General features: G+C 37.9%; 1 protein-coding gene across 2 annotated transcripts in view; it reads right to left on the reverse strand.

The window, feature by feature from the left end:
* arhgef18b (rho/rac guanine nucleotide exchange factor (GEF) 18b) overlaps positions 1-15,007 on the reverse strand; it is a 45,428-nt gene extending 30,421 nt beyond the window's left edge. The window contains exons 1-10 of one of the 2 annotated variants that reach the window (XM_081383987.1): positions 14,843-15,007; positions 11,135-11,256; positions 10,211-10,665; positions 9,902-10,052; positions 9,468-9,591; positions 9,019-9,070; positions 8,356-8,400; positions 7,052-7,129; positions 6,854-6,965; positions 6,059-6,260 (exon numbers count right to left, since the gene is read on the reverse strand). In XM_081383987.1, the coding sequence (XP_081240113.1) occupies positions 6,059-6,260; positions 6,854-6,965; positions 7,052-7,129; positions 8,356-8,400; positions 9,019-9,070; positions 9,468-9,591; positions 9,902-10,052; positions 10,211-10,377 (931 nt within the window). In that variant the 5' untranslated portion in view covers positions 10,378-10,665; positions 11,135-11,256; positions 14,843-15,007. The remainder of the gene's footprint in view (positions 1-6,058; positions 6,261-6,853; positions 6,966-7,051; positions 7,130-8,355; positions 8,401-9,018; positions 9,071-9,467; positions 9,592-9,901; positions 10,053-10,210; positions 10,666-11,134; positions 11,257-14,842) is intronic. The other variant, XM_081383988.1, reaches the window with a different exon arrangement.
* Positions 15,008-15,435: the final 428 nt, after the last annotated feature.

The raw sequence follows: 15,435 nt of genomic DNA on the forward strand, positions 1-15,435 counted from the left end.
ACGCTCTGACAAAGGCATAAAACGAGCTTGTGTGACAAAAGCGAGGTGAACCCGAGGCATGCGGAGGGGGAGAATCCCTGAACGGGGCGGCTACTGCCAAACGCAATTAAAGCATGTGACCGTGCAGAAAAACCCCAGAGAAACCAGCCTAAGAAGGGCTACACGAGGACAGAAGGAACAGAAACATCATCACTCCTCCAAAAACAGACCAAAAAGTGCTTAGATAGGACAAGAATCAAAACCACAAGAATTCAACTGTCAAGAATACTAAAGCATTTACTAATAAAATGCATATCTGCTGCTTCATATCAGTCATAAAGACCAACATTGGTTGATCTTTAGTCTTTAATAATAACTGTTTTTGGTTAATAAATAGACACTCAAAAATAATAAATAATATAATAAACATTTTTCCTCATGAAAAATTATAGACAATCAAATCGCTTTATCGCTGTTAATCGCATCTAACATAAAAGTTTGTAATATATATATTTACAAACTTATATGTTCGATGCGATTAATCGATATAACCGCACTAAAATAAAATTATCTAATAAATTCTTCAGCCAAACCCAGACCAAGCAAAGATTGCAAGACTGAATAATTCATAATTATAAGACAGGATGTAATATTCATCACACTGTCACATTAAAAAACTAATTTAATGTTAGATCCTAAATAATGATATGATCTTGTCTAACTATTTTAGATTACAAAAGCAAATCTGCATAAATCTGCATTCAAATATTTACATTACACGTCTATTGTTGTAATAATATAATAACCGTTTAAGTTGTTGTCAAAATAGCAGAAATGAACAATAAAATTTCAACATTGGTCAAATTTTAGTTTTTAATAATTGGTTTAAAAAATTATAATACTTAATGCCTAATTTTCGTCTTTTTTATAGCAATACGATAAAAAGAAAATGTATAATAATAATTCATCCAAACTAAGATCAGTAAAAAAAAATCAAAGACACAATTATAATGACACAGAATGCAATATTAAACATATTGTTACAAAAATATATAATTTTATGTTAAACCAGAACCAAAATATATTAATAAAATGATATGATTACAATTCACTTGTCAATTTTCAATTTAAGTTATGTTAACCTATGTTTCTAACTTGTCAGACTTTTATAGAGGGTTCTAAAGAGGGTTGGTGGTGGAGGCAACCACCCAGAAGACCCTAGCAACCACAGAACAACCACCCAGAAGACCCTAGCAACCACAGAACAACCATCCAGAAGACCCTAGCAACCACAGAACAACCATCCAGAAGACCCTAGCAACTCGTTCTGGTGGGAACCTGACGTCATTTTTGATTAGTCAGGTCTTATATTGTAAACATGTTATATCTTTATGCTGAACACACAAACCTAATTGAATTAAATCATCCAAATGAACAAGTATGAACAAAATCCGCCTGAATAAAACAAATAAAACGCATCTGTAAGCGTTTGAAGTCCTGCGTAACACTGCCCTGACTAGCCAATGAAACTAAACACAGCGGACAGCTGACCTCTCAGCAAACTCAGCAAACTTTCAACTGTTTTAACGCGACTGTCATTTAAAAAGTTTCAAAAGAGACACCTGTAGCTAAACAATCACCTGCGTGAAGTAAAAAACAGACGTTTGTAAAGAGTTTGAACGTGTTTTAGCTGCTGTGTGTTTATTAGCTCTGTTAGCAAACACCTGTTGCGCTGAACAAACTCACCGTTTATGACGCCGTCACGCGCGTTGCGATCGCATCACCTCAAACATCACTCAGGTTACTATGACAGCCACACAAAAACACAACGCATCACTTGGCAACGTAAAAAAAAAAAACCCAGCGCCAATCGCGACTGATGTATGTAGATTGACTGTCCCTGCACTGCGCCGCGCGGGATTATGGGACAGGAGGCGCATTCCACAGGCTGAGTCCCACATTTAAAGGGACAGGCGCGAGTTTCACTGAATGGAGTGGAAAGTGTCTATGGGTCGATGAATAATCAATAATTCTACAATATATAGTTGTTTAGATATATATATATATGAAAATGCTTTTATAAAATATATTTTACCATTTATATCTTCTATATATAACTTTTATTATATAAAAGTTATATATAAAAATATATATAGTTATGTGTTTTTTATATACTGTATATATATATTAAAGATAAATATGGAAATATTGAAAAATACATAAACATAGAAATTGTGTGTGTATTTTAAATATACTGATACCAAAAAAATTACTTTTGTACATTATTCTAATGTCTTTTCTAATGTCTTCATCAGCTTTGTTTATACAATATTTTTTTATTATCTGTTTAATCTTAATCTTTTTATTAGCTCGTTTTTATGTCGAACCAAAACATACATATATATATGTTAGTGCTGTCAAATTAATTGCGATTAAGTTTTCTAAAATAAAAGTTTGTTTATATAATATATGTGTACACACACACATATATGTATAAATATAGCAATATATATACACACATATATTATATAAACACATACTTTTATTTTAGAATTGATTAATATCGATTAACCACATCCACCAATTTAAAGAAGGCATAAATATATATATTTATAAAGTGCAGTAATATAAATGTGCAGGAAATATCTTTTTAATTTATATCTACCAAAAAAAAATCCTTATAATATATAATAAAAAAACCATATAGGCTACTTGATATATATTTTCAAATATTTTCAAATAACCATGGAAAAGTTACTAGCCCTGATCTCCCATACTTTCAAGATGAAGCCATCCATAATTTCATTTTATTAATCTATCTGCCTGAATCCATAATTTGCAAATCCTTCAAAAGTGATTTGTAGATGATGGCATATGATGCCGCATCAGTGGTCTAGTGTAATATTTCAGCGTCACACTCGTGATTACTTTATGTAATAAAGCTGTACTGTTGAACGGTCATGACTGGTTCCAATGAATTGAACACTGGACAGAGAGGGTCCTTTCTCTGAATCTTCAAGTCTAAGGAAATACATCAGCATGACTTGTTTAATAAGCAGTGCCATGCAAAGAGTCATATGTAATATTTCCCAGTCGCCACCAAATGACAAATTTTAAAGCTGGTACTGAGTGATTGCACTTTTGTCACTCTGAATATAAACACATGAGTCACTCTTAGGACATCCACACTGGAGATGACAGTGGAGAATACATTTTATATAATAATGTGTGTGTGTGTGTTAATTTCATTTTATAAATTCATTTGAATGCATTTTTATGCATATATACATAAACATTATGAAATATTAATATATTTTATAATACTGTATATTAACATTTTATTCAAGTAGTTGTAAGAAAATTAAAATAAAGATATTGCTTTATGTACCCAAAAGTGTAAAAATATCTATTTTCAAAACGTTCTTATTTGATAGAATAAAATATGAGGGGATTTCCCATGCCGCTGTGGACTTTAAAGTGACGGACCGTAACAAACAAATGAGTTACAGCAACACTTTTGTTTCTCCTTTTCTGTAAGTCTTGCACCATGCCAACATTGACAAAGCATTACATATAAAAAGAAGGTTTCCCAAAATAGGGAAACAACAGTCAACAAATGAACTCATAGTTTCTAAATGAACATCATCTGGGACTGCTTTACTTGTGACTTGGACTTCAGTCATTATAAAACACCAACGCCTGCTGAAGTAATAACCCGGCATCTTACAACTTAGTGATTCTTAAAGGTACAGATTACCTACAAAATTTAAATGTGTCACTATTTACCACCTTCATGTCATTTAAAACCCACGCAACTTACTTTCTCAATTTCTGAAGAACATCCAGGCTGCTATTTTCCATACAATGACAGTGAATGGGGACTGCGGCTGTCAAGCTCCAAAACAACAACAAAAATACCAGCAAAGTGTTCTGATTTTCTTAAATCTTGATCCGTTTCTCACACAATTATCATATGACTCCAAAAAACTTGGGATATAGTAATTTATGATACATTTATACTTGTTTTGGAGCATTTCTAAAGAATATCCAGGCCGCTGTTTTCCATATACAGTGAGGAAAATAAGTATTTGAACACCCTGCTATTTTGCAAGTTCTCCCACTTGGGAATCATGGAGGGGTCTGAAATTGTCATCGTAGGTGCATGTCCACTGTGAGAGACATAATCTAAAAAAAAAATCCAGAAATCACAATATATGATTTTTTTAACTATTTATTTGTATGATACTGCTGCAAATAAGTATTTGAACACCTGTCTATCACCTAGAATTCTGACTCTCAAAGACCTGTTAGTCTGCCTTTAAAATGTCCACCTCCACTCCATTTATTATCCTAAATTAGATGCACCTGTTTGAGGTCGTTAGCTGCATAAAGACACCTGTCCACCCCATACAATCAGTAAGAATCCAACTACTAACATGGCCAAGACCAAAGAGCTGTCCAAAGACACTAGAGACAAAATTGTACACCTCCACAAGGCTGGAAAGGGCTACGGGGAAATTGCCAAGCTGCTTGGTGAAAAAAGGTCCACTGTTGGAGTAATCATTAGAAAATGGAAGAAGCTAAACATGACTGTCAATCTCCCTCGGACTGGGGCTCCATGCAAGATCTCACCTAGTGGGGTCTCAATGATCCTAAGAAAGGTGAGAAATCAGCCCAGAACTGTAACACGGGAGGAGCTGGTCAATGACCTGAAAAGAGCTGGGACCACCGTTTCCAAGGTTACTGTTGGTAATACACTAAGACGTCATGGTTTGAAATCATGCATGGCACAGAAGGTTCCCCTGCTTAAACCAGCACATGTCAAGGCCCGTCTTAAGTTTGCCAATGACCATTTGGATGATCCAGAGGAGTCATGGGAGAAAGTCATGTGGTCAGATGAGACCAAAATAGAACTTTTTGGTCATAATTCCACTAAACGTGTTTGGAGGAAGAAGAATGATGAGTACCATCCCAAGAACACCATCCCTACTGTGAAGCATGGGGGTGGTAGCATCATGCTTTGGGGGTGTTTTTCTGCACATGGGACAGGGCGACTGCACTGTATTAAGGAGAGGATGACCGGGGCCATGTATTGCAAGATTTTGGGGAAGGTACAGGAAACGTTTGACCTCTGTAATTGCAAACAAAGGCTACTGTACCAAATATTAACATTGATTTTCTCAGGTGTTCAAATACTTATTTGCAGCTGTATCATACAAATAAATAGTTAAAAAATCATACATTGTGATTTCTGGATTTTTTTTTTGGATTATGTCTCTCACAGTGGACATGCACCTACGATGACAATTTCAGACCCCTCCATGATTTCTAAGTGGGAGAACTTGCAAAATAGCAGGGTGTTCAAATACTTATTTTCCTCACTGTAATTACAGTGAATGGGGACTGCAGCTGTGAAGCTGCAAAACAACAAAACGACACCTGCAAAGTAGTCTGATTTTCTTAAAACTTGATCTGTTCCCCACTTAACTTATCATATGACATCAAAAGACTTGTGATATAGTAATTTAGACTATGTTTATTACACATTTATGCTTGTTTTGGAGCTGGATAGCTTCAGTCCCCATCTGCTTTCATTGTAAGAAATAGTGCGGTGTGAATATCCAATAAAAAACAAATGAAATGAATGAAATGAAAGAATGAAAGAAAGAAAGTCACAGAGGTTTGGATCTACATGAGAGTTAATAAATAATGACCTTTTTAATTGAGGGTGAAGTAACAAAACATCCTCTTTTAAACTCCGTCAGTCACCAGAAACCTGATAATATCAAACTAGTCCATCTGCACGCAAACCTGTAGTTTTCCGCAGCACAAAGCTGGTTGCAAAACAGCCAGAGCACAAGCAACGGTGCATCATGTGACTGAACGAGTCAGTAGGTCAAGCGTCTGCTGCTTTATCAGTCCTTATGATCTAACGAAAAACCCATGAAAGATGCAAAAGCCTCATCAAAATAAGAAGGGGTTTACTGTGACATGCGCTGTGGTGGGAGCAGAGCCGCGCGTGTCGCATGAGTAGCGGAGCAGATGCGCGTGTGCGCAGGTGTGTGTTTGTGTTACTCACTCAAACACTGCAGGCCATGCTTCCCCTGCAGGGTCTTGCTGCACAGTGAACATGTCGCCCAGCTGGAAAATGAGCCAGGCTCGAGCTGATGGCCGCTCACACTGCGGCGTCGCACTTTCTCACGCTGTCTCAGCTCTTTCTCTCTCTCCTTCTCTCTCTCTCTGCTTTTCTCTTTGTGCTGCTCTTTCTCTCGAGTCTTACCCTGAAAACAGAGAAATCAAGAAATGTGTAGTGTTATCTTCTGATAGTAAAAAAAAAAGAAAAAAGTTTTTGTCTATAACGGTGTTAAGGTCATATTTCACAACACATAAATATAACCTTTAAATATTTAAATCTATTATGTCTACATATATATCAACTTATCATATATTTATAGTTACATTTTTATGACATAAGTGTGTGAATCTAGAGAAATAACAGACAGACAGACAGACAGACAGACAGATAGATAGATAGATAGATAGATAGATAGATAGATAGATAGATAGACAGATAGACAGATAGACAGACAGACAGACAGACAGACAGATAGATAGATAGATAGATCTAATCTTGTGTTTTATTCAAAAAAAGATAATATACAATTGGCACATTGTCTGGTTTAAAGAACAGGTTAAAACTTCCCCTTAATCAGCAAGAGCAAGTTTAATATCGTTCTACAGTACATTCAAGAAAAGGAGGAAGTTGCAAGGACACAGAAGTTGCAGTATTAAAGTTCTACAGAAATGAACATGACTTTATCCCACGGCAGAAACACAGTCCGAGCATGAGTAATGTCAGCGTGTGTTTGATTACTTTGTCTTTGTTGAAGGATCCAGTCATCCGGTTTCTCAGTGAGCTCAGAGTTCGCTTGACTTTGGTGCCTTTTTCCGGACGCTCCGGTCTTTCCTCCTCTCCGTCGTCATTTCTACAAAAAACACACCAAACTCAATTAAAATTTAAGAAAACAAGAGTATGCAGTACAAATTAGGTCAAAGAAGGTCAAATACTTACCCAATGGCGAGAAACTCGTACCACGTGACACTCCCCGTCACCTCTTTTCTTTCTACGCTTGAATTTCTGCGTTTAGCTCTGAGGAAAAATCCAGGATTAAATGAATTCAGTATTTAAGACTCTCTATTGGTAACATACTGTATGTATGCTTACTACAAGAAAACTTTATGTTCGGAATGGCATACTACCATACTAGTCCAACTAATTTAGCAGTATGCAGTATATGCATAACCTACAACTTTGCCAAATTGTACAGTATACAACAAACCCAACCGTCCACATTTCCAAACTGCAATTTTACTGCCTACTGTAAAAAAAAAGTTATGATAACATGTTTTTACATTGCTTTAACTCATCAAAATAAGTTAAGCAGTTTTCAACTTTTTTTGTTATACAAAATTAAACATTTTTTAAATCAGTTTAATTTAATTTTATTTGAAGTGACTTAAAAATCCAAGTTGATTGTACTTAAAAATTTAAGGCAGCAACTTTTTTTTTTTTACAGTTATAGGCCTACTTGACTTATTTGATTGTACAACAACAACAGCAAAAAAATTTTGTACAACAATTTAACAAAAAGTTTGAATAATTTTTGGGAAAAAACTATTACCGAATTATACACATAACATTTGAGGTCATGTGACAATGTGCATACTACATACATATAATGTAGTATACAGTATTACAGTATGCAGTAAGCAGTATGCTAGTATATACATATACATAATTTTTATGTTCGAAATAGTATACTACCATTTTTTTTTTTTTTTCAAATGCACATTTTTGCATCCCACAATGCAACATGCTTGAAAAGCTTTGGACTGCCAGTACACACAATGTAGCACACATACTTTTTAAATGGTTGCTTATGCTCTTTTAGAAAAAAAACTTAATTATTATACAGAAGTATGCAGTGTGTACGGTGCAGTATGCAGGACGCTAGTTTTCCATTCCGAACACAGCCTCTTGCTAGCCTGCTGTTAGAAGCGTCAGTTACAATGCAAATGTTTCATGATGACCCTGTTAAAAGCAAGCTTTGGATTCTCACGTAGGTTTTTTAGATAAAACAAGTACGTCTCAACCAGGAAAAGCCTTACCAGGTTTAAAAATACAGCAAGAGTGGTAAGCACAGAAGATAAAATACATCATACACATGCAAACGAACACAACATTTTCAAGACAGGCGAGTGACAAACAATACTTTCTATTTTGGGCCTGCAAACCAAACGTGGGCCAGTGGCACTCATGTTAATGTTGTTAGTTTGTAGGAGGGTACGGCAGGCTCCTTCACACTGTTTACTTACCCATGATACTGCTTAAGCTCCTGTAGAACTTTCTGTACCATCAGCCTGAGACAAACAAGACACCGAGGCTAAGTATGTGTGGCAGTGGGAGGGCACACGGCGGGCCGCTGTCCAAATAAAACCATCAGCACAAAATCTACTGCCTAGCTCACACATGCAGGGGCAGACTACATCACCGGTGGGCTAGAGTCAAATCTCCCACAGCTTTCCTTTAGCATAATTGAAAAATGCCCCAAAAAGTTGCAAAAATGCAATGATTACTTTATCCACTGTAGCTTTTTTTCCTTTACTTTCATGTCTATTAGCTTCGATGCTAATCTATATGCTAGCGTGCTCCTAAAAGCTGATATTCATTCAATGATCTTTATATAACCTTCTAGGGTCATAGGGCTGGAGCCTATCCCATTGTTTAGGCCAAAGGCACGGGAAAGCAACCTGAATAATGTGTTCGAATTTTAAAGGCGTGTTCTCGTCCGGTGTGCGACCCCCTTGACTCATTCTGACTCATTCTGCAAGGCAGGGCTCAGCCGGGGCTAAAACCGAGGACCTTTTTGCTATGAGGCAAAAGCTCTAACCACTGAGCCACTGTGCTTCACTGCCTCATAATAATCGTGTGGTAGCAACTATGGTGCTCTTCAGCAAAACAGAAATGTGGAAACTTACACATGACTTCGTCCCACCACAGGCTGCAGACCCTCTTCCGACTCCTGCTCTTCTGGAATTCCAAACCAACACAAAGTCAGGACTATACATACTATGAAAAATAAAGGTTCTTTAATGGTTCTTTGCAAAACTTCAGGTTCAGTTTTCTAAGTAACAACGATATGTGGCTGTATAGGGCTCTTGAGTTTCTATATGGTTCCCTGGAGGCTCAAAAAGATTACATTACAGGTTCTTCAGATTAGTGTTTCAGTATCTCGGTTCTAGAACTACAGAATAAAGAAGCTATTTGTGGAAGATGGTAAAATGGTAAATAATACTGTTTTGATCCTAGAATTCCCCCTGACAGAATTAGCATTGCATGTATCTGATTGCTTCAAAGCTAGAGCCCATGAGAACCTGATTCTTTCAGATTGGATTTGTCTGCCTAATTGGAGAATCATTTTACTAACCTCTGGCCTCTCTGGCAGCCTGCTTGGAAGTCTCCAGTATGCGGGAGACTCTGTCAGCTTGTACTTTTTCATCAGTCGCGAGAATTTCAGATCGGGAATACACTGTCCTTGCTGGTGAGGGCGGCTGCAGTCATGGTCAAAAACAAACAGTGGAAAAACATCAATAAGAGTTATGGCAGGAGTAGCCAACCCAGCTCCTGGAGGACTGCCTTCCTGCAGAATTCAGTTCCTAGCCTGATCCAACACTCCTGTATGTTATTTTCAAGTAATCTTGAACACCTTAATTGGCTACAGTAGTTCAGGTGCGTTTGATTAGGGCTGATGTTAAACTCTGCAGATTAGTAGCCCTCCAGGAGCAGGAGAATGGTTTATAGAGTTATGTGAATGTCTTGCTATGTTCATACTAAAACACAGATTTCAGTAGGGACAGTTACTGTTATTTGGGGGCTTTCATTTTCCACAGCACCGGTCGTTTCTTCCACTGAGCTTTCGGAGAAGGAGGAAGATGGTAAATTGGAACTTTTGTCCAAACACTGGTCCTCTCTTTCCCCATCGCTGTCAATTTCGGTGGTGTCTAAACTGAATCTACATACATAAAACAGTGTTTTCATACATGTATACAACAGTGTCACTATGTCACTTAGCAAACAGATGACATGTACTTCTCAGACATTTGCAGGAAATAACATCGCATTTGGCAAATTACATTAAGACATTAGGACCAGTGAAAAAGTGTGTCTTACCTTCTGCCCAGGTCAATTGGCGACACTGGCACTTCCCAGCTGTGTCTACGTGACGTGGACATAGATCTAACCAATGTAGGAAAGTTATCTGTGTCCGAGTCCTCATCTTGCCCGGATTCCGGATAATTCTGGAACTCTAAAGACCTGATAGCAGCCAAACGATCCATGGCTTCCCTTCCAGCAAAATTCAGAGAGTGGTCTATCTGGACAAGTTGATGGGTGTGGAACTCTGTGAAATCCTGCCGTGATCCGCTCTCTGTAGTGGACACTGGAGGTACCAAAGGGGTAAGACCCTTGTCAGAAACAGGTGCAGTTAAGACAGGAAGTTGCACGTCTGGTTCATCAGTGGATCCGAGCTGCAAGTCTCTGTAATATTCAGAATCTCTCAGAGAAGAGCAGAGCTCTAAAAGGTCCTCCTCACTGCTGCACTCGTCGCTCTCAGTCAAGAAGTTCCTCTGATGATGAGAAACCCCAACAAGGTCAAGTCTAAGTGAGTCTCCTGCTAGTGTCATTCATGGACTGAAAGTGGAAGCAGGCAGCTGAACTTCTTGTGTAATGAAAAAACCACAGGCAACTATAGCCAGCCACATTTATCCAATACTGTTACCAGGACAATCCCCATGGAGGAACCAAGGCATTGATCTACACTACTCTTTTAACTTCAATTTCAGTCTGTTCCTCTCAGAAATATATTCAGAAGTCTTATAGGTAGTGCACTAATCATATAGACTATTTTGGTGAACCTGATTTTGCTGGGTCAACATCCTTGATGATCTTGGAACAACATTACTGGCAACCAATCAGTTTGAGGATTTAGGGCTAATGATGTGGTTAAGTTTAAGATTGGGTTAGGGGCTGATGGATCATTCTCATCAACCAAACATTTCCCCTAGTTTAATGGTTTGGTTATGTCTAGGGTCTTACCTTGTCCTCAGGAGAACTGCTGAAGAAGACATCTTCTGGGATGGAAGCCGGGGACAAGGAAGAGGAGGAACTGGGTGCTGAGACCGGGGCACGAATTTGAGTGCATGGTTTGCAGTCTGAAGCTGAAACATAAACAGTTCCACCATGAATTTTGCTAGGAATATTATCCGCAACTGTGAGAACCCTTGTTCTTGTGTTGCTTTTAATGAGGTGCCTTATCAAACATATTGTTGCTGTCACTTTCTGTGGCCCAGACAAAACCAATTAAGAGTGGTGTGAGATTCTGGATGTCTAATTACATCATATCTCTGGTTTATTTGTGAGGATTGTGACAAAGCAATAATAGAGATATGGTTCTGGATAGCCAGTATGACGACATACCCTAAATAAAAACCTTCTAACTTCAAGCAGCTACTGTCAGATCTTATCAGTGGCTTCCATTAACTCTAGCATATTACATAAACACACAGCTGGAGTTAGTAGAACCTGGAAGCATTTCCCAGTAAACAGAAGATCTTAATCTGATGTGAAATGGAAGCACTAGTTTACAGAGGCAAAACTCTGTGTTGTGTTTGATATGAGCCTGATGTCATAGGAGAACCTATGGTTCTTCAAGAAGCCATCTAAATACATATGCTTCCAAAGAAAACCAAGAAATGCATGACTTTTCCTTTACTTGGAACCAATTCGCCGACTTGAGGAACATATGAATTTGAAAATGAACTTGCTTATTTCTCCAAAATAGCCATATAACCAACTGTAGAACCCCAAAGACCCTGTATTTTCGAATATAGACACAACGTTCAACATCTTTTGAGATTTGCAAAGATTTGGGATCACCATCATTAGAGATTTGCTAAATTTTCCTTAAACTCTTAAGAACTTATCTTGGAGTAAAATGAAGGCTCATCAGCACTGTAGCTTTGGTGAAGTGACCTTTCTCAGATATGTATCAGAGTACCTGTTGATTTGATAACGACAATAATATGGACTAAGACAAAACCCAGACACCAAAGCAAAACCTTTCTCCTTCACCGACCGCATGTCCTTAAACGATGGATGAATGAAGCCTACAGTACTTTCTGGCGTAAATCATCTCGGCCCTAGACAAATGACAGAGTCTGAGTGCAGTGAGGTGGTTTGTATCTGAATCAGACACGTGATATGTAAACTATAAGAGCACCATGATGCTTGTCATGTTCAAATATCCTTTTATGGCTGCCCCCTTCTTACCATATGCTCCAACATGAATACTTAAAGGGGCCTCCCAGCTTTTACGAGGGTTACTGTAGGTCTACCGCAGAAAACTTCTGTTTTTCACACACTCCAATGTCTGTGCACAACACTAACATGCAAAAAGTATTTTGGTCTAAATAAAATCAAAATAGCTCACCCGTGCCATGTACCTGAGTAGCTGAATCCGTGGAGGAAGCTAAATGTTTGCCAATAGCAATTTGCAGAATTATGTTATGTGAGTCTTGAGCTTTTCCAAGAGGATTACGGGGGCAACCCCAAAGCTGTAAAGCAATGCAGAGCTCCATGAAGTTACCTTCTCTAAAAATGCACACAATATTTTGAGCTTCATTAACAGATGCTTTCCATCAAAAGCAACTTGAGTACACTACTTTGAACTGGTGTGAATTATGTTAGAGCTACTTCTGTTTTTTGGGTCTGTCCGACTGTCTAACTAGATAGACAGACAAAAAGATAGAGAAGCTCAATGTTTTTTAGCAAATGTGTTAATGGCTAACAGCTAAAAGCATGTTTTTTTGGGGGGTCATTTTCTCTTGTATCTGTGTCAAAATTTAAACTTACATCACTTAATAAGCTCATGGCTCAGAGTATTATGCACTATCCACTAGGCATGTTATATTTGAATAGTTATGAAGTCCAGTGATTTCCAGTTATAGATCTATATGACTGTTATAACACAATCCCACACAATCGTCAAGAGTGTGAAATGTGGTTTTGTCTGTACTAACACAGTCAGATGATGAGAGCTGCATGCAAGAATGCATCTCGTTTGCAGTGTGACCAGTCCTCTTGAGCAGCAGTGGTCTGACAGACCACAAACTCATGTACCATCACATCAGTGACATACTCAACCACATTCAAACAAAGCAACTCTCAACTATTTATAGTTTAAGGATGAAACGACGACCACACCACTGCACAACTCTAGATACACATGGCTGCTTTTGTTCACTTTGTTCAAAAGCCAACACAAAACAATATACCACAGTTCAAAATAAGCATTTAGTTTATATATTTATATATGTAGGTACTACCATGTTTTTTGGGGGTCAGAAATAGCAAAGAAAGAGTAGAAAAGAAAGATGCCAGAGATCCAGAAAGACAAAATCATCCTCTCTACCTCTTTTGAAGGACCATCGTTTCATCCATGAGAATGAGGGCCAGGAGTTGTGGAGAGGTTGATCTGCCATGTGGACGGTGCGGGTCTCTCCCAGAGGAGTTAGTGAGCGAGATATCAGGAAAACTAGAGTCCCACAGCAGGATCAGAGGAGAGAACCGCCAGGGATTAACTAACATATGATTTAAAGTCAAGAGGCACGGCAGCGGGGGCTCACAGCCAGAGAGTGGGAGGGATGAAAGAGAGAAAGGAAGCACCGCTGGATCTGAACAGGAGGGAATTAATTTTAACGGTACAAAAAATGGTGCCATGGTACATTGATGGTATCAGGTGGTAAATACCATAGCATTGTCCCTTCAAAGATTATTTGGATACTTAAGTCACACTTTTTTCATATTTATTGTTTTGTTTTGCAAACATTCATCTTTTCTGCTGCCATCATCAAGGTCAGTTCTTTTTAGACTCCTCCCCTTCAATATCCTGCCATATAGAGACACTTTTCACCATCCAATCAATTCCTGGTGGATGAAGTCCTTCCCAATATTATTTCTTATTTTAGATAACCTTGAAATATCACAGATAATGGCACAAACATGTAAAAATGTTCATTTTAAGTGTGGCCTAAATGCCCAAATACATTTGGGACTTATATACCACGGTATTGTGTAAATGGTATATTCATACATCATTGTATTTCTATCAAAAATATACAAATAAAGAAATACAAATACCAAAAGTACTATGGCAATACCATGGTATTCTTTGAAGTACCATATAAAAATCATGGTTCAAAAATGAATTTCAAAGTCTGATACCATCACACACACCACCCCCAAAAAAACACAGTAATACCATGGTAATTTCTTTTTTGCAAAATGGACAGATGAAACGTACAACTGTCTGGTGTACAAGACTGAAAGTGGAAAACACAATCTGTGATGCACCAAAAAGCATAATTGAAAAATTACCTTTCTTTTCAACCAACATCAAGTATGATTTCCTACACTTGTCATGAAGTTGCACCACACTGATCTGCACTATACCACAGCATTTCTGCTTAGACAGTTCCTTAAATGAAACCGATGAAGCAATAATGGCAGAAAGCACCAGTGAAATCCATCAAGTTGAGATAATGTTGAGTTCTTGTAGGTCAAAATATCCAAACTACGTTCAAAACGTAGTTTAACTCGAGGTTAAACCAATTAGCTAAAGATTGCATGATAGCATCTCAGCTTATCTGGAACTGAATAAGATAATGAATTACCAGGCACAGATTCAGTTTAAAATTAGCACTTCTTGTGTATAAACTAAAAAACTAAATGTTTTTATGTACTCACCCCAATCCAAAGAGATAAAAAGCAATCCACAACTAGCAAAACGTCCTCTTCTGAGGCTCACACAACCGACTTTCTGCCAGCTGAAATGTCTGAAAAGAGCAGAGAGGCTGCGTTAACCACAGCCTAAAACACACAACACTGCTACAACTTCCTCTTCACACTGACATCTAGCACAGGCACATGGCCTTTACATGAACACCCATACGGGGCCCTTCTATTCGGACGTGATACCATCAAAACGTGTTGATGAGGGACGTCAGAATTCAAACTGTACAAAACCAATGTTTTTTTGCTTGTGCATGTGATGATGTGATAGTTGCAACATTCTCACACGAATGAGTGCAGGGTTTGGAAAAGATAAGCGGAACTCATACACTGGTGGTTAACGTGGTAAACAAACCCCTTTCTGAAGAGTTTGTTTTGCTTAAACTAGCAGCTCTTCACACTTTACTGACTACTGACTTTCCTGCTCCATAATTGCAGTACTTCTCTTTTGACGAACCAATATAGAGAGGTTTTTAAATAATAACACCACTGAGCATCTTTTTATGATTTTTAATCGAGTATCATGTAAATACCGTGGTATGGCAACC

The sequence above is a fragment of the Scardinius erythrophthalmus genome (assembly GCF_964197995.2).
Source record: "Scardinius erythrophthalmus genome assembly, chromosome: 14".
Classification (NCBI taxonomy): domain Eukaryota; kingdom Metazoa; phylum Chordata; class Actinopteri; order Cypriniformes; family Leuciscidae; genus Scardinius; species Scardinius erythrophthalmus.